We start from the raw sequence: 25458 nt of genomic DNA, 5'->3' as shown, positions 1-25458 counted from the left end.
AAACTTAAAAAAAAAAATTTGGGGGGGGGGAGGGGGGGTGGGATGGGGTGGGTGGGTGTGGGTGGGGGGTGGAGGGGTCGAGGGTAGGGGTGTAAAAAAATAAAAAATTGAAATTAGAAATTTCTTTTAAAAACAACTTTTAATATTTTTTTGGGAGGGGTGGTGGGGGTGGGGGTGAGGTGGGGTAAAAATATTGAATTTAAAAGCAAACTTTAATTTTTTATTTTTTTTTTGGGTGGTGGTTGGGGGGCTGGTTTGAGGGTAGGGACCAAATAAATTGATTTTTTCAACAATTTTTTTTTTTTAATTGGAAGTTGGAAGAGAGTTTTGGAAAATGTTTTCCTTAAGTTTTGAAGGGAAGTCATTTTCCTTAAATTTGAGGAAAATGAGTTGATTTGGAAAACATTTTCCAAAACATTTAACCCAACCAAACATGAGAAAATTGGAAAACATTTTCCGGAAAATGTTTTCCTTCATACCAAACACACTCTTAAGCTTGTATTTGTTTAGCATAGACAAAGTTATCGGAATGCACAAGATAGGACAGTTGGTTAAAGTAGCTGAGAACTTGTAGCTTTAACAATTCACTATGTTAGTATATAAAAGCTTTTATAATCACAATTTTGTAATGGAGAGGCAAAAGAAACAGTAGTTTAAGGAATTTGGCTGGAAAAGATAATAAAAGAAAGAGTATAACTAGTGAGCATGATAAATGAAAGTTTAGATACTGCAAAAGTATATTTTATTCATAGTGTTTGTACAGTATTTATAAGAGAACAAGTAAAGACCAAATAAACTAATCAATCCCTAATTCTTAGGAAATCCTTGAATCAAGGGATTTCCTCTAAACTATTTTCCTAGAATAATATATTCTAATCCCATATTTACAGGAGCAGATTCTAATCAAATCTGCCAGCTTTATTTGTGGAGCAGATTATAATCAAAACTGCCAGCTCAATGGTGGAGCAGATTATGGCTAAATCTGCCTACTCATTCAACACTCCCCCTTAAGTCGGCATGTAAATATCAAGCATGCCTAACTTGCTTACAAAGGACTCAAAAGTAGTTCTGAAAAGACCTTTTGTGAAAATATCTGCAACTTGTTCTGTTGTTGGAACAAAAGGAATGCACACACTTCCATCTTCAATCTTCTCTTTAATGAAGTGTCTGTCCACTTCAACATGCTTTGTTCTATCATGTTGAACTGGATTATGAGCAATGCTTATGGCAGCCTTATTGTCACAATACAACTTCATTGGAAAACTCACAGGTCTTCGTAGTTCTTCCAAAAATCTCTTGAGCCACAATATTTCACAAATTCCGTGTGCCATGGATCGATACTCAGCCTTAGCACTACTTCGAGCCACCCCATTTTGCTTCTTACTTCTCCATGTCACCAAATTTCCCCAAACAAATGTACAATATCCAGATGTAGACCTCCTATCAATAGATGAACCAGCCCAGTCTGCATCCGTATAAGCCTCAACACTTCTTTGCTCATTCTTCTTGAAGAACAACCCTTTCCCAGGTGAACTCTTTAGATACCTTAGGATTCGATACACAGCTTCTTGGTGTTCTTCTCGTGGAGAATGCATGAACTGACTGACTAGGCTCACAGCAAAGGAAATATCAGGTCTAGTATGTGACAAGTAAATCAACTTGCCTACCAATCTCTAATATTGGCCCTTATCAATCAATTTTCCTTCCTTTACAAACTTCAGATTTGGATCAATTGGAGTTTCAGTTGGTCTACAACCACTCATTCTTGTTTCTTTTAACAGATCAAGAACATACTTCCTTTGTGACACTATAATTCCTTTCTTCGATCGTGCAACCTCCATGCCAAGAAAGTACTTTAGCGGGCCTAAGTCCTTTATCTCAGACTCAAATTCTAAGGCAAGACATTCCTTTAGATTTTTTATCTCAATCACATCATCTCCTATGAGGATGATATTGTCAACATACACTATAAGAACTGTTGTTTTTCCTTCTAGTGAATGTCGAGTAAACATTGAGTGATCTGCTTGTCCTTGCAAGTACCCTTGTTTTTTCACAAATTGAGTAAACCTTTCGAACCAAGCCCTTGGAGATTGTTTTAGTCCATAAAGAGATCTTCTAAGCCTGCATATCTTTGACTTGTACTTCCCTCCAAAACCTAGTGGGGAATCCATATAGACTTCTTCCTCTAGGTGCCCATTCAAGAAAGCATTCTTCACATCCAACTGCTGAAGAGACCAGTCGAGATTTACTGCGATTGTCAACAAAACTCTAATTGAGTTTAGCTTAGCTACTGGAGCAAACGTCTCGAGATAGTCAATGCCATATGTCTGCGTGAATCCCTTAGCTACTAGGTGGGACTTATACCTTTCCAAGGATCTGTCTAATTTGAATTTGGTGGTGAACACCCATTTACAACCCACTGGTTTCTTTCCCTCGGGTAAATCCACTAACTCCCATGTCTCATTTTTTTCAAGAGCTCGCAATTCCTCCAAAATAGCCTCTGTCCACTCGGGAACTTGTAGAGCATCCTGCACATTTGTTGGAATCTCCACACTAGAGAGTTGTGAAGTAAAGGCTGAATAACAAGGAGACAACTTTTTGTAGGACACAAACATAGAAATAGGCTATTTAGAAGTATTTCTAACACCTTTGCGTTTCACAATAGGTAGATCTAGATCTAAGGAATTAGAAATAGAATCAGTTGGAAGAGTACCTTGAATTACAGTAAGGTCTTGTGGGACTGATTTTTGGCAGTGTTGAGAATCTTCGGTCTTTTTTCCTTGAGTTCGGTTCCTTCTCGAATACACCTGCATTTCTGTTTTTTGTTCTCTATTCCCATTTTTATTTCTGTCATTTGAAGGCGTTACAGGTTCAGGTTCAATTTCTGAGTTTTTATCATTTAAGTCACTTTGGTCCTTGTCATCTCTTGGATCACACTTATTTATATCTTCTCCTACATCTCTCACATCAGTATTTATTGTAATATTAGGCTCCTCATTTGCTTGATATCTAGTTTCCTCATTATCACAAAAAAACAAATCTTCACCTACATGATACTCCCCCTGAAGATGAGTAGTAAAATAGAGTTGCGACTCAAAGAAAGTTAGGTCCATTGTGACAATTATCTTCCTAGCATGTGGATCATTACACTTATATCCCTTTTGGCTTGGGGCATATCCTACAAAAATACACTTCTTAGCCCGCGGTTCAAGTTTACTACGATTATGAACATGAACAAATGTTGTACAACCAAAAACTCTCAAAGGCAGATCTGTGGTTAACATAGAACTAGGAAAACTTTCTCTGAAAACTTTAAAAGGTGTCTTAAATTCAAGAGGGCGAGATGGCATCCTATTAATAAGGTAAGTGGCAGTCAAGAGAGCCTCTTCCCAAAGGTGTTGTGGAACTTTACTAGTAAACATTAAAGCTCTCGTTACCTCTAAAAGGTAGGTGTCTATTCTTTCTTTCGGCGATACCATTTTGTTGTGGTGTATCTGGACAAGAGCTTTGGTGTACTGCCCCGGTTTTTCTAAAAAAACTTCCTAATTCTTCATTAAAAAATTCACGGCCATTGTCACTCCGAAAAATCTTGATTTTCTCATTTAACTATGTTTCCACCACGACATAGAAAGTCTCAAACACATTTTTAACCTCAGATTTGTCCTTCAATAAAAAAACCCAACTCAATCTTGTATGATCGTCAATAAAAGTTACAAACCACCGTTTCTCAAACATTGTTGAAATTCTAGACGGTCCCCGAACATCACTATGAATCATTGTAAAAGGTTTTGAAGCCTGATATCTTTGAGAAGGAAAAGAAGATCGGTGATGCTTAGCCATTTCACAAAATTCACATTGGAATAAGGATGCATTTTTATTTCTAAATAACTGAGGTAACAAATGTCTTAAATAATAAAAACTTGGATGTCCAAGCCTATAGTGCCAAAGCATGACTTTATTCAAAACAAAAGTAGAGTTCAAAGTTCAAACAAATAGGATTCAGCTGTAGTGAGTTGTTCCCGTTGTCAAGAAAATAAAGACCTCCTGATTCTCTAGCACTGCTAATCATCTTCCCCGATACCTTTTCCTGAAATTCACATAAATCGGAATAAAAAATAGCACGACAATTAAGAGAACGGGTTAATTTACTGACAGAAACTAGATTACAAGAGAGCTTTGGAACATGAAGAGTATCATGAAATACAAGAGATGGTGATAGTTTAATAGTTCCTTTTCCAGCAATTGCAGAGAAGGAACCATCAGCTATCTTGATTTTACTGTTCCTTGCACAATGAGTGCAGGTAGAGAAAAAACGGGAACTTCCAGTCATGTGGTCACTAGCTCCTGAATCTATGGTCCAAGAATCTATTTGGTTGGAATTGACACTGAGAAAAGCAGACGATACAATATGTTTCAGCAAAAGAACAGGAAGGATTAGAAGAATTTGGTGCATTTGCACGAAATTGTGGAGATTGAAGGAGTTTCTGCAGAATTTCCAATTGTTCCCTTGTAAATGGAGACGTTTCTGGAGAAGTTTGTTGCCCCTGATCAAAATAAGTTGTTTGGAGGGCATGACCATTTTGAGATTGAAAGCCACGATCATCAACTCTGTTCTTCTTCCAGTTTAGTGGTTTCCCAATGAATCTTCCAACACGTTTCACAGGTGTGCCAATATTTTTTGCAATGATCACACCATGTCCTTTTGTTTTTGTCCTCTCCATTCTTCACGGTTACAAGAGCTGAAGAGTCTATAACAGGTTTTAGTTCAACATTTAAATCAGGTTTTAACATAACTTTCCTCCTAGTTCCCTCTCTCCTAACTTCAAAAAAAGTTTCACAAAGTGAGGGCAGAGGATTTTTTCCTAGGATTCGCGACCTGACCTCGTCAAACTCTCGGTTTAATCCTGCTAAAAAAAGGTAAACTCTCTCATTTTCTTCCTTTTTTTTGCTTTCACACTATCCAGAGAATACTCCCATTCATCATTGTAACACTGGTCTAACTCCTGCCACAGGACACCATTTCATTATAATAAGTAGTGACTTCATTCTCACCCTGCTTAGCTTGCCATAGTTTAATTTTTAACTCAAAAATTTGAGAGGCATTTTCTACATCAGAATATGTCTCCCTAACGGCTTCCCACACATCCTTAGCAGTGGGCAAAAAGAGAGAAGATTTACCTATGACTGGTTCCATGGAATTTATTAACCAAGCAATCACGAGTGAATTCTCTGATCTCCAGGAGTTCATCTTTGGGTCTCCAACTCCCGGCTTTTTTGTCTCTCCGGTCAGATGTCCCAGCTTTCCACGGCCATCTATTGCAAGCTTTACGGACTGTGCCCATTCCAGATAGTCCTTCCCATTTAATCGATGAGAAGTTAACTGGAAGGGCATGTGAGAAGCATTGCCTCCTTGTGTCATCAGATTTGCTGCAGGAGCTTCCAGAGAAGAAGAACTTTTGTCTTCTATTGATGTTTCAGAAAGATGCTCTCCGTGAAAGGCTGTTTTACCCATATGATATTAGGGGAAAAAGTCCTGCTCTAATACCATGAAAGTTTAGATACTGCAAAAGTATATTTTATTCATAGTGTTTGTACAGTATTTATCAGAGAACAAGTAAAGACCAAATAAACTAATCAATCCCTAATTCTTAGGAAATCCTTGAATCAAGGGATTTCCTCTAAACTATTTTCCTAGAATAATATATTCTAATCCCATATTTACAGGAGCAGATTCTAATCAAATCTGCCAGCTTTATTTGTGGAGCAGATTATAATCAAATCTGCCAGCTCAATGGTGGAGCAGATTATGACTAAATTTTTTGAAACTGGTAACTTTAGTCTATATATCCACAGGTATACTACAACAAAAGTGTAGTTCCCCTTCAAAAGTGTTACAACTTACAGAATAAAATAGTCTTAGTCTAAACTGCTGCATATAAACAATCTAGCACATCAAAGATGTCTTCTGTCCTAGTTAATATATCTTGTTTACACCAAAAATAGAAAAGAGCTAAGCAGTCCATCTTGATCTTCTGTAAGCTATTCTGCCGGTTTCAAAACTCCTGTTGTTCTCTCTTTCCAGATTGTCCACCAAATACATGCTGGGACAAGTTTCCATCTCTTCTCCTTGTCAGAAGCATTGCCATCTCTATTCCAGCTGCCCAGGACTCCTTTAATGCTACCTGGTTTCTCCCATCTTATCCCCTTTAGACAGCTGAACATTCTCCATAATTGTTCCGTCCATGTACAATGCAAGAAAAGATGGTTAATTGTCTCAGCATGTTCTTCACATAAAGTACATCTAGAAGCCAACTGATAGCCTCTTTTCTTTAGATTTTCATGAGTCAAAACCGCTTCTTTTGTCAATAACCACATGGAGCAGTTTACTTTGTAGGGTACTTTTGGTTTCCAGATGCTCTTCCATGGCCATTCCGTCTCCTGTCCAGCATTCTTGTTGAGTGCCTTATAAATTGAATTTACTGAGAATTGACCTTTGGTGTCATTCTGCCAAACTAATAAGTCCTTCTTTTCGGTGAGGTTGCTGAAAGAGCCTACTGAATCTTGAAATTCTGCTACTCTGTCTATCTCCCAATCCTGAAGGTTCCTCCTTAAGAACAAATTCCATCCTTGTCCAGTCCACATTGTAGCCACAGTGGCCTGTTGATGTTGGCATAAAATGAACAATTCAGGATGCAACTGTTTCATAGGGACAGACCCATTCCACTTATCCTCCCAGAAGGATGTCTTTGACCCATCTCCCACTTCTACCTTGGTTCTGTGATATACTCATTCAACAATAAAAGTTCGGTTCTTCAGTACCGGGACCCTATTACCAAACACTGAACTGAATACTGCTATAGAGGAAATAGAACCGAAATCAAACTGAAGAACCGAATTATTTCAGTTCGTTCTGGTTTTACGGTGTTTATGCCCACCCCTATTTGTATCTCATTTCTTTTGCTAAGTTTAACCCCTTTTTGATGCTCCATAGTTCTGTAACGAGACTTGAAGTAGACTTTACCTTACTTGAGTAACCTAACATCCACTACCTTGATCATTTCAAAAATTATTACCTCCAAAAGCAGCATCTCCAGTTTGCATTTTGACACTACCGTCAATGTTCAGTTTGTCTTCCTGCACAAGATGTAGACCTAGCTATTAGTTAACTTGTTTGGAAATAGGGGTTTGACTAGGAGATACGTCAACAATTTCCCTAGCATACTTCATAATTTGTCTGATTAAGGAAAGTACATGTTTCGATCCCAACAAAAAACAAACACAGTAAAGCCATCAGAAAACAAAAGTACAAAACTACAATTTTCCTCTGCAAGTTTTCATACTTTGAAGTGTCTTTATAATAGTCTCACTAGATATAGTACTAAATACATCTTTGTCGACATTGTTTCGACTCATCGTCCCTTTCCTCAAAGTTAGATGAACTTTGAGATGTTGAACTTGGTTTTTAAGGGTTGGAAGGTGCTTTAGGAAATGATCTCTTCATTGAAATTTAAACTGAATTAAAAATTTAAACATAAAGTTCAACTCACAAAGAAAAAAAATGTATGTCTTCATTAGTGAATGTGGTTAAGTTTCTCCATGCAAGGAAGGAGGTCATTGGATCAATCCAACCTGGCATATTAACTTTTAATTAGTAATGACTAGTATTGCTCAAACTTTAAAAAAAAAAACCAAGCTATTGAGGTTTGAACTACTGACGTTCGTCAGAAATTTCATCCGCCTAACCAGAGAACCTAGATGCAACTTGTGACAAATGGTGTCATTTCTGTCTTTATTTACATTTTTTTATTTTGCATATTATTGATATATATATTTAGTAAATTTTCCTGATGAGGTGGTGTCAGTTGACACCACATACATCAAGGTAAATCCTTCCCTGATCTACGGCATCATCTGTTAGAGAAACCCTAGAACAGCACATTATATGAGCTTTGGTATAAGCATTCAAAATATAGGTGATCAATGATCAGTTTCAAAAAAATATATAGGTGATCAATGATTCTGCAATAATTTGGCAGCAGCAGAAAATGAATCCTTGATACTCTTGTTTGGTTACTTTTAAGTCTTTCTAACTATGATTTAACAAATTTATTACTTTATCAAAAATAATACTCCCTCCGTTCCATTTTATGTGGGACCATTTGACTTGGCACGGTATTTAAGAAAAAAAGGAAGACTTTTTTAATTTGTGGTCTAAAACAATCCTCAGATATTTGTGATATTTGTGATATTTGTGTGGTTGTAAATCATTTCATTAAGGGAAAAGAGATTTTAAAGTTAAATTATTTTCTAATTATAGTAAGGTGACTTTTTTTTGGGACGGACTAAAAAGGAAAGGGTGCCACATAAAATGGGACAGGGGGAGTAGCGCATTATACAAGCTTTGGTATAAGCATCCAAAATATAGATGATCAATGTTCTGTAATAACTTGGTAGTATTAAAGCACATGTTAATTATTATATTAAGTTGATTATAGTTTGACCTATTTTTCAGCTAGTAGTCTAGCACCCCTATATCTCTGCAAGTAGTTTAGTACGTTTAGCACTCCTCTTTCAGAGGAGTCAGTTTAGGCAATTGGTTAGTCCATTCTTGTATATAAACACAACATTGGATCAATGAAAGATATATCCATCTCTTGATTTTATATGGTATCGGGAGCCCTAATATACTCTAAAGAGTAAGACCTTTTTCTTTTTTTTCCTTTTCTCTTCAACCCACCCTTCACAAATGGGAGATGCTACTCGCGTTGTTAATGCTGTCGAGGCAGTGGCTTAGAACTAATCTCCCGCAGTCACCCACCATGATTGGAGCTGAGATGATTCATACTAGCTTGGTTAGGTCAATATCTGTACCATCACTTCTATTTGATGTAATATAGTATAGAGGTTGAAGGTGAGAAATCATCAATTAAAGTAGATGCAGCTTCCAGGCACTTTTTTCTATTTTTCGCTTAGATGTGCTCGGCAGATGCTAAAGCTAGAGCGTGATGACAAGAATTGATCGAGCGAAGAATCACAGTTCTCAGCTATCACATTCAGAAAGACTAACATCGGCACAATGGTCGTTCAATTTAACCTTGCGTCCCAATTGCCCATAAAATTACATGGCAGTCACAATTTTGCAACGTGGAAGGCACAATTCTCCATGCTTATGCATGGCCATCTCGATGGGTCTACTCCTTCCCCATCTCGCACTTTCACAACTAGCACAACCCCTAGTGCCAATCCTGCGTTTGCTCTTTGGTTTCGACAAGACCAACTCATTCAAAACGCACTTATGGCATTTGTTGATCCAACAATTGCCACAACAGTTGCCGCTGCTAACTCAGCTAAGACAGCATGGTATGCCCTGCACACCGCTTATGCGAACAAGTCTCAAACCAGAATTTTCAGTGTGTGTGATTGACTTATGCGTCTGAACAAAGACTCCCAACCACTCACCGAGTATTTGCAAAGTGTTCGCTCTATTTCTGATGAACTCTCTATTGTTGATGCCCCCGTCACCAACTCTGAACTTATAGTAAAGATCCTTAGTGGTCTGGGTCCAGAGTTTCATGGTATTTCTGCTGCAATTCGTGCTCGTGACTCCCCTATAACTTATGAAGAACTGTACGAAAACCTTCAGGACCATGAACTTTTTCTTCAACGTGAGGAGTCCAAAAACGTTCCTACCCATATTATTGTTGCTGCTACATCCAACAAATTTGGTAATTCGAACTCTTGCAACGATTGTTGCCCCAACAATAACAATGGCAGCAACCAACAATGGCGGTCCAACAATCGCTTTACTTCACCCAATCAGAGAAGATCTTCGACCAACAACAACTCTTATGATGGTGTACGCTGCCAGCTGTGCAACAAGCCCGGTCATGTTGCAAGCGTTTGTCGATCGTAGTCTCACAATCATTTTGAGGCCAAGGCTAATTATGTGTCAAGCTTGCACACATCAGAAAATCCTTGGATTCTCGACTCTGGAGCATCTCATCACATCACTGCCGCACCCCAAAACCTGCAGGCATACAATGGCATGGAGCAAGTCTCCACGGGTGATGGTAACAAAATCCCAATAACTCACACTGGTTCTACTCATTTAAATGCATCAAATAAATCTTTCAACTTCTCTAACACCCTTTGTGCTCCCAGCATTAAACGCAATTTACTCTCTGTCTCTAAATTTTGTCAAGATAACCTAACCTCTATTGAATTCTTTCCTTTTCATTTTTCTGTGAAGGACTTGGAAACGCAGTCTCCGTTGGTGCACGGGCAGAGTAGAGACGGTCTCTATGAGTGGCCGGACTTAACCTCCATCTCTCCTCCTCAAGCGCATTTGACTTCCTCCACCATAACCAGTTTCACTTGGCATCGTCGGTTGGGTAATCCACATGCAAGAGTTTTACATTTTCTTTTGAATAAATTCTCGCTACCTTGCTCGCGGGAAAAAGATTCAGTTTGTAATTCGTGTTCTTCGAATAAGGCACATCGCCATCCTTTTCAGCAGTTCACTTTATCATGTACCCAACCTTTTCAAACAATCTTTAGTGATTTATGGGGTCGTTCTCCAGTTCAATCGATTGACAATAAATTACATTACTGTATTTTTGTAGATCATTATACCAAATACAACTGGCTTTACCCATTAAGAAATAGAAGTGAGGTTACCAACCTTTTCCAGAACTTTCAAGCATTAATCAATCGTCGTTTTAATACGAAAGTTCTCTCTCTATATAGATGGTGGTGGCGAATATAAAGGTCTTGATCAGTACCTAAGATCTCAGGGTATTGAACATCTTTTATCTCCTCCATACACCCCCCAAAGAGTTGCTCTTGTTGAACGCCGTCACAAGCATATGATTGAGACGGCCAGAACCTTACTTCATGAAGCTTCACTCCCATCGACTCTTTGGTCTTTTGTCTGTCAACATGCAGTTTATCTCATAAATCGTTTGCCTACCCCACTTTTACAAAATAAATCACCGTTTCAACTATTGTTTGGTCAAGATCCGGATTACAATTCTTTAAAAATCTTTGGGTGTCTCTGCTATCCCTAGCTCAAACCTTATTCCAAAAATAAATTAGAGCCCCGTTCAACATTTAGGTTTCTCTTTACTTCATCATTGTCATCAATATTTTGATCCAAAATCTTCTAAAATATATTTATCTCGTGACGTGAATTTTTTTGAAATAATTTTCCCTACCAAAATATTTTTTCAAATGGTTCTTCAACTTGTAAAACACTTGCGTGGGAAGGTTCAACTGAAACTAATCCAACAACATCCCCTATTTTTTCTCCTCCTATTAGCCACGACTTACTGAGTCCCATACTTATCCCGAACGCAGGTACCACCAATGCTCACAACGACACCGTCTCCTTTGCTTGCACTCCAACAGAATCTGCACGTCCAGGTACCTCTTCTCCTTCTCCTACACACTCCGTTGCCCCTCCTAATCTCACTGATACCCCGTTTTATTCCCCGCTGCCTCAATCATCAGCTTTTCCAATTGTGTACACTCGCAGAAACAAAACAATGTCATCTGCTGGCTGAAACTCCGCTGCCCATCTCACTTCCTCAATTCCCCTACAACCTTCTCCTGAACCTGTTCAAGCCACAGAACCTCCACAACCTTCTCTTCCTCCACCAACTCGTGTTGTGACCCGCTCCCAGCACAACATTCACAAACCAAAAACCATCCTTGATTTTCTGGCTCACTTATCCCCCACCATCACCCCTACCAGCTTCAAACACGCTAACAAACACCCAGAGTGGCAGAGAGCAATGAGAAGTGAATTTGATGCATTATGGAACAATCAGACATGGGAATTGGTACCACATGACCCCACAAAAAACATTTTTCTTGCAAATGGTTATACAGGTTAAAGCGGAAAGCTGATGGGACAATTGACCGCTACAAGGCTCGACTTGTTGCAAAGGGGTTTACACAACGTCCTGGAGTTGACTACCATGCCACATTTAGTCCGGTTGTCAAACCAACTACTGTGCGCTTGGTGCTCTCAATTGCTGTCCATCAGAATTGGCCCCTACGCCAACTTGATGTCAACAACGCGTTCTTGCAGGGTCGTCTAGAAGAAGAAGTGTACATGGTCCAACCTCCGGGTTTTGCAGACGAGCAGTTCCCCTCCCATATAGGTCGCCTAGAGAAAGCCATCTATGGACTCAAAGCAAGCCCCTCAGGCGTGGTACAATGAACTCAAGACGTTCCTTCTGTATCTGGGATTTGTCAAGTCAGAATCTGATGCCTCACTTTTCATTCGCAAAGTGTGTAACAGCATTTTGTATGCCCTGGTTTATGTGGACGATATCATCATCACAGGGAACCACAACTCCGAGGTAAATCAGGCTATATCTTCTCTTGCTGGACGTTTTTCCATTAAGGATCTTGGGAATCTGCACTTCTTCCTTGGAATTGAGGTGCTCCGTACTGCCAAAGGTATTACCTTATCACAGTCTAAATACATACATGAAACTCTCTCTAAAGAAAACATGCAGGACTGCAATTCAGCAAAAACCCCAATGAGTGCCACTGAAGTGCCTCAATTGAATGATGGCACGAAACCAAATGATGCCACTCGTTACAGGAGAGTTCTTGGAAAACTACAGTACCTATCTTTTACTCGTCCGGACATCAACTTCTCTGTAAATAAATTGTCTCAATTTATGCATTCCCCATCTGAAGTCCACTGGAAAGCACTCAAACGAGTACTCAGGTATCTCCAAGGCACAATTCAGCTTGCTCTTCACATTCAAAGAGATAATGATTTCAATCTATACATGTACTCTGATGCGGATTGGGCTGGAGATGTGAGTGATCGAGCTTCCACTACTGGTTACATATTGTTTTTCGGCCAAAATCCTGTGAGCTAGTCCTCCAGGAAACAAAGAACAATTGCTTGCTCATCAACTGAAGCAGAGTATTGTGCTGTTGCAAGTGCACTTGCTGAAACCAACTGGGTGACAAATCTGCTAAAAGAACTACATGTTTCACTTCCCCAAGCACCAACCATTTACTATGACAATGTGGGTGCAACTTATCTGTGTGCAAATCCGGTTTTTCATAGCCACATGAAGCACATTGCTGTAGACTTTCACTTTGTTCGCAAACAAGTTCAGCAGAATAAAGTTCACATTGTTCATATCCTTGCTGCAGAGTAACTCGCGGACACTCTCACTAAAGCTCTACTGAAGCCAGCCTTTGATAAACACCTATTCAAACTAGGCGTTGTTACACACTGCCTATCTTGAGGGGGGCGTATTAAAGCACATGTTAATTATTATATTTAGTTGATTATAGTTTGACCTATTCTTCAGCTAATAGTCTAGCACTCCTATATCTCTGCAAGTAGTGCGCAAGTAGTTTAGCACGTTTAGAAAGAGGAGTCAGTTTAGGCAATTGGTTAGTCCATTCTTGTATATGAACACAACATTGGATCAATGAAAGATATATCGATCTCTTGATTTTATAGGTAGCAGTAGAAATGAATCTTTGATACTCTTATTTGGTTACTTTGAGTCTCTCCAACAATGATAGCATGGTCTGGTACTGTATATATTCATTTTACCGAGAAGTTACTTATAATTTTCTGTTGTTTGATAAGTGTTTCTCATTATATAGGTATTACATTGGGTCAAACATCTTCCCTGATGTTCTATTGAATGATATTGCCGGACCAGAAGGAGATCCTTTGCTTCTGAGCCTGAAACTTGCTGTAGATGTATTGGTGCGTCATGGTGAACTAATGAGCCATTTTATATCAATGCCTTCTAACTAATTTAAATTGCTTCTCCATTTCCCTTCTATCTTTGTCTAGAAATTTTCTAGTCATTCTCTGTTCTGTCAGTTCTTGTTAGAGATTGCTGCTATTTATTGGAAGTTATAAATGCTAGACAATAACTTTTGGAGTTATCATTTTAGCTTGTCCAATCTTTGTGCTTTGTCAGTTTGTCTGCTGGTCACATCTGTGCTTCTCCATTTGCTCTTATGATATAACTGGTGAAGGAAGATTTGGCCAATAACTTTAGGGCGAAGAAATTGTAGGAGTAATTAAACTTCAGCAGAAGCTTTATGAGATGACCCAAAGTAGAAATCAAGTTGTAAAGTTTACTGATAAAAAAGAAAAACAGAAACCAAATTGTAAAGTTTAAACAGAAGACATGTTATGTATTGGATTACTGCAGAAGGCTGCTTTTCGATGCTGTTGCTTCATAAATATGATATCATTATAGGTAAAAGCACAAAATTGCTCGCCTATAGGAAGAAGTTTGTGCTATTTGTGTATTGAGAGTAAACGATTTGTAATAATATACGATTTGATAACCTACCTTATAAGGGAAAAAACAATTGTGATACCAGTCTACCAAATTTACTGTGGTCATTTCACCTAGTCTATTCTTTTTCTGATGCCTAGCTTGACTGGGACTTAAAAGTTTGATATTATTGTATTTGATTTTGACAGGTTGTCTCCTGCCCTTGTGCTTTAGGCCTTGCCACACCAACTGCAATTCTTGTTGGAACCTCACTAGGTACATAAGCAGATTTAAATGCTTTTGCTGTAGTTCACAGAATTTCCTCCATTCTCCCTGCTATGCTGCAATTGAGGACATACCCATACATTCCTTATCCTCTTTTGCCATTCTTCCTCACAAAAGTATTCTCCTTGATGTATCTCTTGCTTTATAGACTAAACTGCAAGAGGAGATTTAGATATTCCAACCAACAAGCAGAAATGTGGGCTCCTTGGCTATCAGAAATGCCAATAATACAAGCAATTTCAGAAAAATTCCTAGCTATATATACTCCCTCCGCACAAGTTTATGTGACCCTATTTCCATTTTAGTCCGTTCAAGAAAGAATCTCTCCTTTATAAATTTGGACACAATTTAATTTAAACTTCCCATTTAACCCTAATGAGAAGCTTTTATTGCCACCTAAATGTCATGGCATGTGAGTTGCATTTGTAGGATGTGCGAAGGAAGCTTTTGCTCTCTTCTCAAAATTAGATGAAAGAAAGGCTTTTTTTAAGAGATAAGGACAGGTGGATAAGATCAAGACTCCCAAGAGCAGAGGAATTGGAAAAAAATGAACTGAAAAACTTGGCTTCAGAGTTAAATGAAGAAGTAGAAGGGGTCAGGAGTAGGGGGATGGTCCAAACTTTGACTTATCAATGAAAGTCACTTTGACTTCATGGAATGCAAAGGGGCTCAACGAGATTTCTAGAAGAAAGCTTGTTAAGAGTTTAACGCAGAGGTGGAAGGCAGATGTTTATTGTTTCCAAGAAACCAAATTGGAAAAGATGTGAAATCATGTGCTAAATAATTATGGGCTTGCAGATGGATGAGATGTGGATTTCTTGAGGCTCAAGGCAGTAGTGGAGGTATCCTGATTGTGGGGGATTGTAGAAATTGGGCTGGGGAACAAATGGAGATAGGAAACTACTCTGTTTCCTACAGGTTTGACTGTGTACGATATTCTTTTAACTGGTACCTTACAGAAGTGTATGCTCTTCACTCTAGATGTGAAAAAAATTATTGTTGCGAGGAAATTGCAGCAATGAGAGGGATATGTGGTGGTCATTGGGTCACATGTGGTGATTTTAGTCGTTTACTACTACACTTATGGTGGAGAGAAGGGGTTGCAATAGAATTACAAACACAATGACTGATTTCTCCAAGTTGATTGAAGGGATGGAACTGCATGTTCCCCATTTAAATGGAGGCATATTTACTTGGTTCAGAGGACCAAATCATAATAGCGCTGCTAGATTGGATAGATTTTTATACTCTTGTGGAATGAGAAGAAACTCTCAAATACATAAGGCAGAAGATCCTTCCAAGATACTTCTTCTATGATAAATATCTTCTTGACTTTCCATTGAAACCCATCAAACTTTAATGGAGATATGCCATTGTGGATGCTAGCACAACTGGTGGAGTGAATTTGAAGTAGAAGGATGCCCAGATTACAAACTAGCATCAACTTAAGCTCCTTGAAAATAAGCTTAAATTTTGGAGCAAAGAGCAAAGACAAGTTTTGAGAGTTAGCCAACAAGAAAAGCAACCTGCTCGGAGGCGAGGTGGGAGCACTACCTGCTATCTACCTGCGGATGCCATTGGGAGCAAAATCACAGTCCAAAGAAATTTGGAATTCTGTCTTGGAGAAATGTGAGAAGAAGTTGGTCAGATGGAAAGCACAATATTTATCAAAGGGGGGCAGGCTCACTTTGATAAATGCAGTCTTGGATGCCCTTCCTACGTACATACTAACTTTGTTCCCAATACCTGCAGGAGTAGTACAGAGATTGGATAAACTAAGAAGGGATTTTTTTCTGGCAAGGAAACAAGAAAAGAAAGGGATACCATCTGGTAAAATGGAAAGTTATGATCACGGGAAAAAAACGAGGATTAGGCATCAAAAATTTGAAGAACCAAAGCAAGGCTCTTAAGCTGAAATGGTTGTGGAGATATGCTCATGAACCACACTCAATGTAGAGCAAGGTGATTAAACTGAAGTACGGAGAGATGGATTCATGGGTCACCAAGGAAGCAACCAATCCCTATGGTGTTACTGTATGGAGATCAATTAGGAACTGGTGGCCTTTCCTAAGGAATCATACTACTATAACAGTACACAATGGTGTCAGGACACAATTCTGGAAAGATAGATGGCTTGGTAATCAAAATTTGTCAGAGATCTTCCCTGACATCTTTGACTTAGCACTATATAAAGACAGAACAGTGGCTGAAATGTGATCTCCCCAAGGTTGGGATCTATCTCTCAGAAGGAATTTAAATGACTGGGAAGTTTGTAAATTAGTTGAATTCTTTAAAAGGCTGGAATCATTTCAAGGTTTGAAGGAAGGGGAGGACTGCTTATGGTGGACAGAGCACAACAAAGGAAGATACAAAGTGAGCTCAGGTTACAAGGTCATGAACAGGGCTCCTCTAACCCTCAATTGGCCTTGGAGACAAATCTGGAAAACCAAAATTCCACTCAAGGTGGCATGCTTCACTTGGCTGCTATCAAAGGAGGCATGCTTCACTTGGCTGCTATCAAAGGAGGCAGTACTAACACATGAGAATCTGAGGAAACGAAACAACATTCTGGTGACACGTTGTTGTTTATGTGGGGAGGCAGCTGAGACAGTTAAGGCATTTGTTCTTGCATTGCAAAATCACTATCAATTGTGGAAGATTTTCATCAATCTCAGAGGCATTCAATGGACAAATGCCTAGCAAGATTGTTGACACTCTCTCAAGTTGGGAGGAAGCAGGAATTGAGGCAAAGAACAGAAGTTATTGGAGGACAATTCCAGCATGCATCTGGTGGACCATTTGGAGAGAAAGGAATGCTAGAAGCTTTGAGGATAGAAGCAGATCCCTACAAATGATCAAAACAGATTGTATTCTGTTATTATGTTTTTGGTGTACAAAGAGTTCCCCTGTAGATGCAGAAGCAATCCTAGAAGTATTAGAATCATGCTAGGCTTGCTGTTTTTGTTCCTAGATTTTCATACGTTTTTGTAAAGGGGCTTTCAGTTCTACATAAGTACTGGTTTATAATACAAATCGTTACCTTCTCAGAAAAAAAAAAAAAGCAACCTGCTCAATTAACTGGCAGATCTGGATTTAGTGCAAGATGTCAGTGTCCTGACTGAGGAAGAAATGAAAATAAGGGCTGCAATTTTGGTGGAATTAGAGGAGCTAGAAGAAAAAGAAGAATTCAGTTGGAGGCAAAAATCTAAAATACTCTGGTTACAACAAGGAGATAGAAATATAATTTTTTTCAAAGTGTTCAGAAAAACACTTTGTGGATACTGGATTTTACATACTCACCTTTTTATTTTCTCTCTTTAGTTTAGTAGGCAGTTCAGTTTTCATGGCGTAACCTTATACACTGCCAAATTGCTAAGCTTGTAATTATCTTTTGAAACTAAACAGGAGCAAGACAAGGACTTCTTATCAGAGGAGGAGATGTACTCGAACGCTTGGCAAGTGTGGATCATGTCATGCTGGACAAGGTGTTTAGTAGTTCTTCAATTGAGTACTTAGTTGCAAAATTTACTTCCGCAGCTAAAATCAAAAGATCTGTAGTGATTTATTTGAATTACAAACCTGATCTCTGCTTGTAACTCTCAGACGGGAACTCTGACTGAAGGAAAACCTGCTGTCTCTGCTATCACGTCATTGGGGCATGAGGAATTAGAGATTCTTCAAATAGCTGCTGCAGTGGAGAAAACAACATCACACCCCATTGCTCATGCTATTATGAGCAAAGCAGAATCATTAAATTTGAGTATCCCTGTCACACGTGGACAATTGGCGGAACCTGGCTCTGGAACCATGGCAGAAGTAAATGGGCTCTTGGTTGCAATTGGAAAGCTGAAATGGGTTCAAGAACGTTTCCAGCAAAAAACAGACCTTTCTGATTTGATGACTCTTGAGCAATCTGTGATGCATAAATCATTACAGGACAGTCAATCATCTAATCATTCAACAACAGTTGTATATGTTGGTCGGGAGGGAGAGGGTGTGATTGGGGCCATTGCAATATCTGATAAATTACGCGAGGATGCTGAGTCTACAATAAGAAGGTTAAAGACAATTTCAAGTGTAAATTTTAGATGCATCTTAGAAGTTATAATCATCATTTGTCTCCCCCATGGCCCCACTCCTCACTTTTCTCCTTGCTGCATAGATATGGTACCCATCTTGAATGTGTGGTAGGTCATTAGCTTCTTAATTCTTTTATTTTGAAGAAGTTGTCATAACGTGGGAATTTGAGGCAATCATCCAGTCTTCAGCCTTTTGAAGAAGTTACTTGTATCCTTAAATTGACTTGCCTCTCGCATTTTTACAAACTCCAGATTTCTATGAACATGTTATAGATTGAAACTTAGATCATAAAGATTTTACAGATGTTTCCATCAGTTCTTAATTTGAATGGATTCAATATGTAGAGTGTTGCAAAAATGTATTCCACCACCTGCCTGTTGCTCATCCCTTTTCTTTTCTTCCAACTTCCTCTCGTAAAACATCTTAATTTTATTCTTGTTTAGTTGTCTCACATTTTCTTTTAAATTCTTACCAATTGAAGGCTTCAGCACAAGGGAATTGAAACAGTACTGTTATCGGGAGACAGGGAAGAGGTAGTTGCAACTGTAGCTAAGACAGTAGGCATAAAAGACAAATTTGTCAATGCATCTTTAACACCCCAGCAGAAATCTGCTGCCATCTCAGGTCTTCAAGCTTCAGGCCACCGCGTCGCCATGGTAACTCCATTTATCTGATGAAAACCTAATACTGTACTTATCTTGTCCTGCAATACCATGTGCAATTGGCTGCTACCTTTCTCCCAGAAAACTCTGGCTTATATAATTGTAAAAGTTAACATATAAAAATTGACTTCTACAATTAGATGCCCCTTTTAAGGAAACTGCTTCTCCACGGCTCACAACATCCAATAATTGAGCTGTCTTTTTGCCCCTCTAGCAAGTGTCATCACAATTCTTTTTTGTCTTTGTGGCTATTCATTATTCTACTTCTCTCTGAAAGAGTATTAGTTTTGTACTATATGAACATCTGATTTGCTAAATGCCAGATACTATGCATTGCTATCTAACTGGAACTTAATATTGAAGGTTGGTGATGGTATTAATGATGCACCTTCTCTTGCTCTTGCTGATGTGGGGATTGCTTTGCAAGTTGAAGGACAGGAAACTGCTGCTTCAAATGCAGCATCCATTATACTCCTTGGAAATAGACTTTCACAGGTACATGTTCCATGTCATCACATTCATCCTAAAAAAATAATTGTTCCATGTCATCGCAGTGAGGCTTTAATTTAATAAGTTTATTCAAAAAATATTTAATAATCTCTTCGCATATTAGCGTTGACCATAAAAATAGTGTAACGTGTACCAAGTCATTTTTTCTTTAATAAGTGGTAACATGTATTATGTCATATAAGAGGATATAACTATTTAGTCATTATCCTATTGTATCTTGTTTCTGCTTATCATTTTCATTGAATGGTCATGGGAAGATCGATTCAAAATTTCCCCTGTCAAGAAAAATCAAGGTGGATCTTTTTTTGTTGTAAAAAGATGCTGAATATCATAGCACAAAGAATGACTTACAGCACGTTAACTTATTTCACACTAAAGTTTTGAGGATTACTGTGAAGAATAGGTTCAGGTGACCGAAAGCAGACTGTACATCCCTCTGTGTGTGTATCAGCAATTTCTATGGGATGATTTACACAAATGTTCAATGCAATTTGCCTGTGAATTTATTCAAATGAAAAAATGATGATGTGCCTTATCTTGTATTGTCAATGCTTCCTATTTTTTTGGCAGGTGCTGGAAGCTCTTGATCTTGCACAGGCAACAATGGCAAAAGTTCATCAAAATTTGTCTTGGGCGGTTGCATATAATGTGGTTGCGATACCCATTGCAGCTGGAGTGCTACTTCCAAATTTTGATTTTGCAATGACGCCATCTCTTTCAGGTAAATAACACCCATACTACTTGTTCTGCCTCTCGACCCAAATGAATTAAGATACTTCTTGTTGCCTATCATCACTTATCTGGCATCTTGTTGACAATCTTCTGGAAAATATGGCCAATATATAGATTTTTCTTAGAGGGTTTTTCCACCGTGGTTTCTTTATTCATCTATTGGTGATTTTGGAGAAAATTCAACCCAAAAGAAGCGATTTCAAATTGTGAAAGAGAATTAACAGCTGTTGCTTTCATTTTTTCCTGACAGGAGGGTTAATGGCTATGAGCTCAATATTTGTCGTCAGCAACTCACTGTTGCTACAATTCCATGGTTCTCAGAAGAAAAGAAAAGAGAACCTTACCTATAAACATGCTCAAAAGGAGCAATAACTCTAAGCTCATCCAAATCATGGAGTTGACATGTAAGAATCTGAATCTATGAAATCTTTTGTGCTACTCATTCTTGGACTTTGCTGTTATGTATAATGTATCAGCGGAGAGTAGCTGTAGTGTCATAATATACTAGTGGTAGTTTATAGAGAGTATTGTCAGCACTAGCTTCCATTTTAAAACCGAGGCAATACTGTTGTTAACACGAAGCAAATAAGTAAATAATAAATATTTGTCATTATGAGCCCAAATCCTTAAAAGACCGGAAGAAAGAGAAAAAGAGATCATTGATTTTATTTTATTTTTTAAAATTACTATGAGATCCAACACCTTTTAAATAATTTCAATTGGGTGTGTGCCCGTTATTCTTAAAGGCCAATCTTGAGTCAAAACGTTAACGTTAGAGTTTAGACTCAATAGGTGAATGGAGAACAATATTATAGTACCAAATTTCACAGTTCAAGGACATATTGCTTCATTCTCCGTTGATTTTATGCTAAACCACATCAATTACTTGTTCTTTCGTTGCAAACAAGTAGGAATGGGAATCTGGTAGCTGCTCGTAGTGACGCCATTTAAAATGTCAGTGTTGACAAATTTTAGGTTTGCTCTGTTGCTCCTGCTCTGCTTCTTCTTTTTATTCCTCTCGGGTAAAAATAAAAATAAAATATGATTTGAGTAATATCACGTTTTATATTTAGATTTTTTTAAAATCTATTTTAAGAAGAACATCACTTTTTATATTTAAATTATAAACTATAAATAATGTAACTTTAAAATTTTCCTTTTTCACTTTATCAATAATGATTTATAACCATACAATTATCTTAGGATAATATTAGATCACAAATTTTACTAGCCTTAATGGAGAGATTGATTGTTCTCAAATTTTGATCAGCATTTTTGTCGATCGAAAAAAGACTCATGCATACCAGAAAGGTCCGACTTTGAAGGACAAAATCTTTTCTTTTTTTAATTTTGTGTCCAGTCAAATGACTTTACGTCAGTTGGAATGGAGGAATAACTTTTTATATTTAGTATACACGGAGGACAGATTTCTTATGATTACAAGACTCAAAAGACATTTTGGTTCATTATACACCTTTAATTTAAGATAATAAATTTTATTTTTCTTAAATTTTATATCATATTGAATCAAGAAAAACAAATTAAAATGAGTGGAGTTAAGTAGTTAATACCTAATGGATCGACTTTTACGCTTTGGAAAAATCACACCATATACACATTTAAGAGTAAATATTACGGGTTTTAAACCTACTTTTAAAAATTTCTATAACAGATTATTTACATGCTATAACATATCAGTTAAATTTTATTTTATTTTAAACTTAAATTATATTTATTTAATAAATTATTAATCTATTTATAGTTTTTTATTATTAATTAATAATAGATATTTAATTTGATTTTACTTCCTTTTTTTAAAAACTAAAATTTTCAGTTACCCAATTTTAGGGATTTCCTTTCCTTGTTTACTATTACCATCCTCAATCATCGATCACACCACCATCCCACACGTTTCTTCACTCCCACATGACTCAATCCACAACCCACTATCAAACTTTCTCCATTCTTTCTCATCTAGTCCAACATCAAAATCGATTACCCATTTTACCCACGATTATTCATCATCATGTCCAAGAAACAAATTGAAACTCCACGAAAGAGCCCCATATTAGACGGAATTTCAACTGATGATGTTCATGCTCCATCGTTTAATATATTATCTCAAACACCCCGTCTAAAACTGTTCAAATTTCGGCCACCGGTGGTCCATCTCGTTCGAAGAATCAAAAAGATAAAAATAATGAAGCAAACCAAAGTGTGACTACAGCAAATCAAAGGGCGAAGAAGAGGAAGGGGAAAAAACTTGCTGAAACCCCTCCAGAGTCTAATTCCGACTCAGATTCGAATTTTATTGGTCAAACAAAAAAAGAAGAAGATAAAAAAAGCAACAAAGGTTGAAGTCGCTGAAACATCAAAACCTTATACAAGAAGAAAATAAAAAAGGATGAATCGGAATTACCAAAACCCAAAAAGCCCAAAAAAGTGGTTAAGGTAAGTAATTTATTTAATTTATTTTTCACATTACTCAAAATAGTTATTTTTTTTATATCACATTATTATTATTGTTGTTTTCAAATTTTTGTTTTTCTGAAATTTGTTCCAAATCTGAATAAAATGTTTGTGCATTTGATTATAAATTTTAAATGATGTATTTTGTATGAATTATGATACAACATTGATATGCATATGAATTATTAATTTTGTTTTCAAATTTTATGATCTTATTTAACTACTCTGTATTGTATAGGTACTCCTGGAATTTTTTGAATAATAAGTGTATGAAGTGTGTGAATAATATATATATGGAGTGTGTGTGAATAATATGTGTGTGAAATGTGAACTATGGTTATTGCTGGAAAGAAAATTGTGTATACAGTGTGTGTGAATAATATGTGTATGCTGTGTGTGTGATATGTGAATATAATTTATGTCATTTCTTTATACATACTGTATATGAAGTGGGTGTGAAATGTGAACTATGGTTACTGCTGGAATGAAAATTGAATTCTATGTGTGTGAAGTGTGTATGAAATGTGAAACTATTAAGTTATGTATGATTTGTGTATTGTAACTGAATAATATGTGTATGAAAATGATATTTCTTTATGAAACTGAATAATATGTGTATGAAGTATATTTTAATGTAGTATACACAATTTTATTTTATAGGAAAGGAAGAGACACACACTAGTCTTCATGTACCAACATGAATGTCTTTGCTGATCTTTTGATTTTTCTTGGGCAAAAGAGATTTCGAATAATTCTGTGGCATTATGGAAAAACAAAGAATGAAGATGGCGCGATCAGCGAAAGTGAAGTTACTGGTACGGTTGCTAGCAAATTTGGTGGACCTCGGATAGCAAAAGAACATGTTCCGGATACCACAAATTATCCTACACCAATACCATTGACTAGAAAGTTGAAATAGTTGATTGCACCTTCTACTTTTTAAGAATTACATATTATTATTTTTAACTTTTGGATAATTTTTTTCTGCTTAACTTTTGGATGATTCTTTTTTGTTTAAGTATTTGATGATATATACTACAATATGTTATCAAAATAGTTGATTGCACCTTTTGATTCTCTTATTAATGTTCTAAAAATTATAACACTGTGTTTTTAATTATACACATGGTGACTAGCATTCACTAACCAATAATGTTTGGATATTATAAGTTTAAGACCAAAACATTATACATACTTCACACAGTTCTGATGCAGTATTTTTTAAAGTAGCACTGTGTTTTTAATTTGTATAACGAATGGATGAAACGTGTATGAAATACATTTTATATGCATGTCTATGACTTCAATATTAAATGTTGGATATTTGTATTTAGTCATGGTATAATTTTTATAGTTGTATTTTGTCTTATTTTCGTTTGAATTAAACATGATTTATATATGTCAGACAACAACTTAAATTAGTCACTAATATATACAATATCTTTAATATGGAACAAATTTTATCATTAGCGATATGCAAGTTGTGTCACATTTGTCTTAATTTATACACGATTCATTCATTAAGTACACAAAATTCATGCAGTTGTTACTAAAAATTGTTTCAAGCACTAAATTTATAACAGTAAGCATTATGTATGATAACTGAATGATAAAAATTAGAAGAATCGTATATAACCCCCTCCATTTGAAAATCGACATAATTCCTTGTTTCATTAAAAAAAAAATACAAATTAGTCTCACGTTATAAACAAACAATTCGAAATACAAATATCATTCAGATAGACAGAACATTACAAAACAATTTTTATATTCAATCAAAAAACATTTCATACAAATATCATTCAAATAGTACATTCCAAACACTTTCATACTATTTTAATACAACTTTCATACAACAAATATTTACATTTTTTTTACGAAAATACTTCATTAATGTCACACAAATTTATACAAAAATGTCAACAATAAAATTTCAAAATTAATACATCCTTAAAACACTTATCATACAACTCTTCAAAATTTCAAATAACTTTTTTTTTTCAGATTACTGGACACTCTTTCATACAAATTTCATACTTTCTTAATATACATTTCATACATATATCATTAAGACAACTTATTTCATAACAACTTTCAAACTCACTTAATACACATTTCATACAACAAATAATCATACATTACAAATATCTATATCTTATCGTACCAAATAATTCATTTCTAACTCAATAATTACTTCAGAAATGACAACATCTAATATAACACACTAAAATTTATAATTTAATATCAACTTAAAACACTTGTTATACAATTCGTCAAAAATCCAAATAACTTTTTTTACATCTTACGAAACACATTTTCTTACAAATCTCTTTCCAATAATTCTATTAAATTCATTCATAAATATACAATTACTTTATACTTTAAGAGAAAAAAATACACAAAAATAAAAAATCACTAATATTATACATTTCACAACAGTT

The 25458-nt window shown here is 36.6% G+C and overlaps 1 protein-coding gene across 1 annotated transcript in view; it reads left to right on the top strand.

Moving 5' to 3' along the window:
- LOC125841946 (copper-transporting ATPase PAA2, chloroplastic) overlaps positions 1–21166 on the top strand; it is a 30924-nt gene extending 9758 nt beyond the window's left edge. The window contains exons 10-17 of the mRNA XM_049521136.1: positions 13648–13753; positions 14489–14555; positions 17970–18049; positions 18168–18622; positions 19126–19300; positions 19670–19801; positions 20387–20537; positions 20799–21166. Coding sequence (XP_049377093.1) covers positions 13648–13753; positions 14489–14555; positions 17970–18049; positions 18168–18622; positions 19126–19300; positions 19670–19801; positions 20387–20537; positions 20799–20920 — 1288 coding nt within the window. The 3' untranslated portion in view covers positions 20921–21166. The remainder of the gene's footprint in view (positions 1–13647; positions 13754–14488; positions 14556–17969; positions 18050–18167; positions 18623–19125; positions 19301–19669; positions 19802–20386; positions 20538–20798) is intronic.
- Positions 21167–25458: the final 4292 nt, after the last annotated feature.

Source organism: Solanum stenotomum, chromosome 10, assembly GCF_019186545.1.
Source record: "Solanum stenotomum isolate F172 chromosome 10, ASM1918654v1, whole genome shotgun sequence".
NCBI classification, from domain to species: domain Eukaryota; kingdom Viridiplantae; phylum Streptophyta; class Magnoliopsida; order Solanales; family Solanaceae; genus Solanum; species Solanum stenotomum.
Note: the sequence above shows the minus strand (reverse complement) of the source record. Positions and strands in the feature narration are given on the sequence as shown.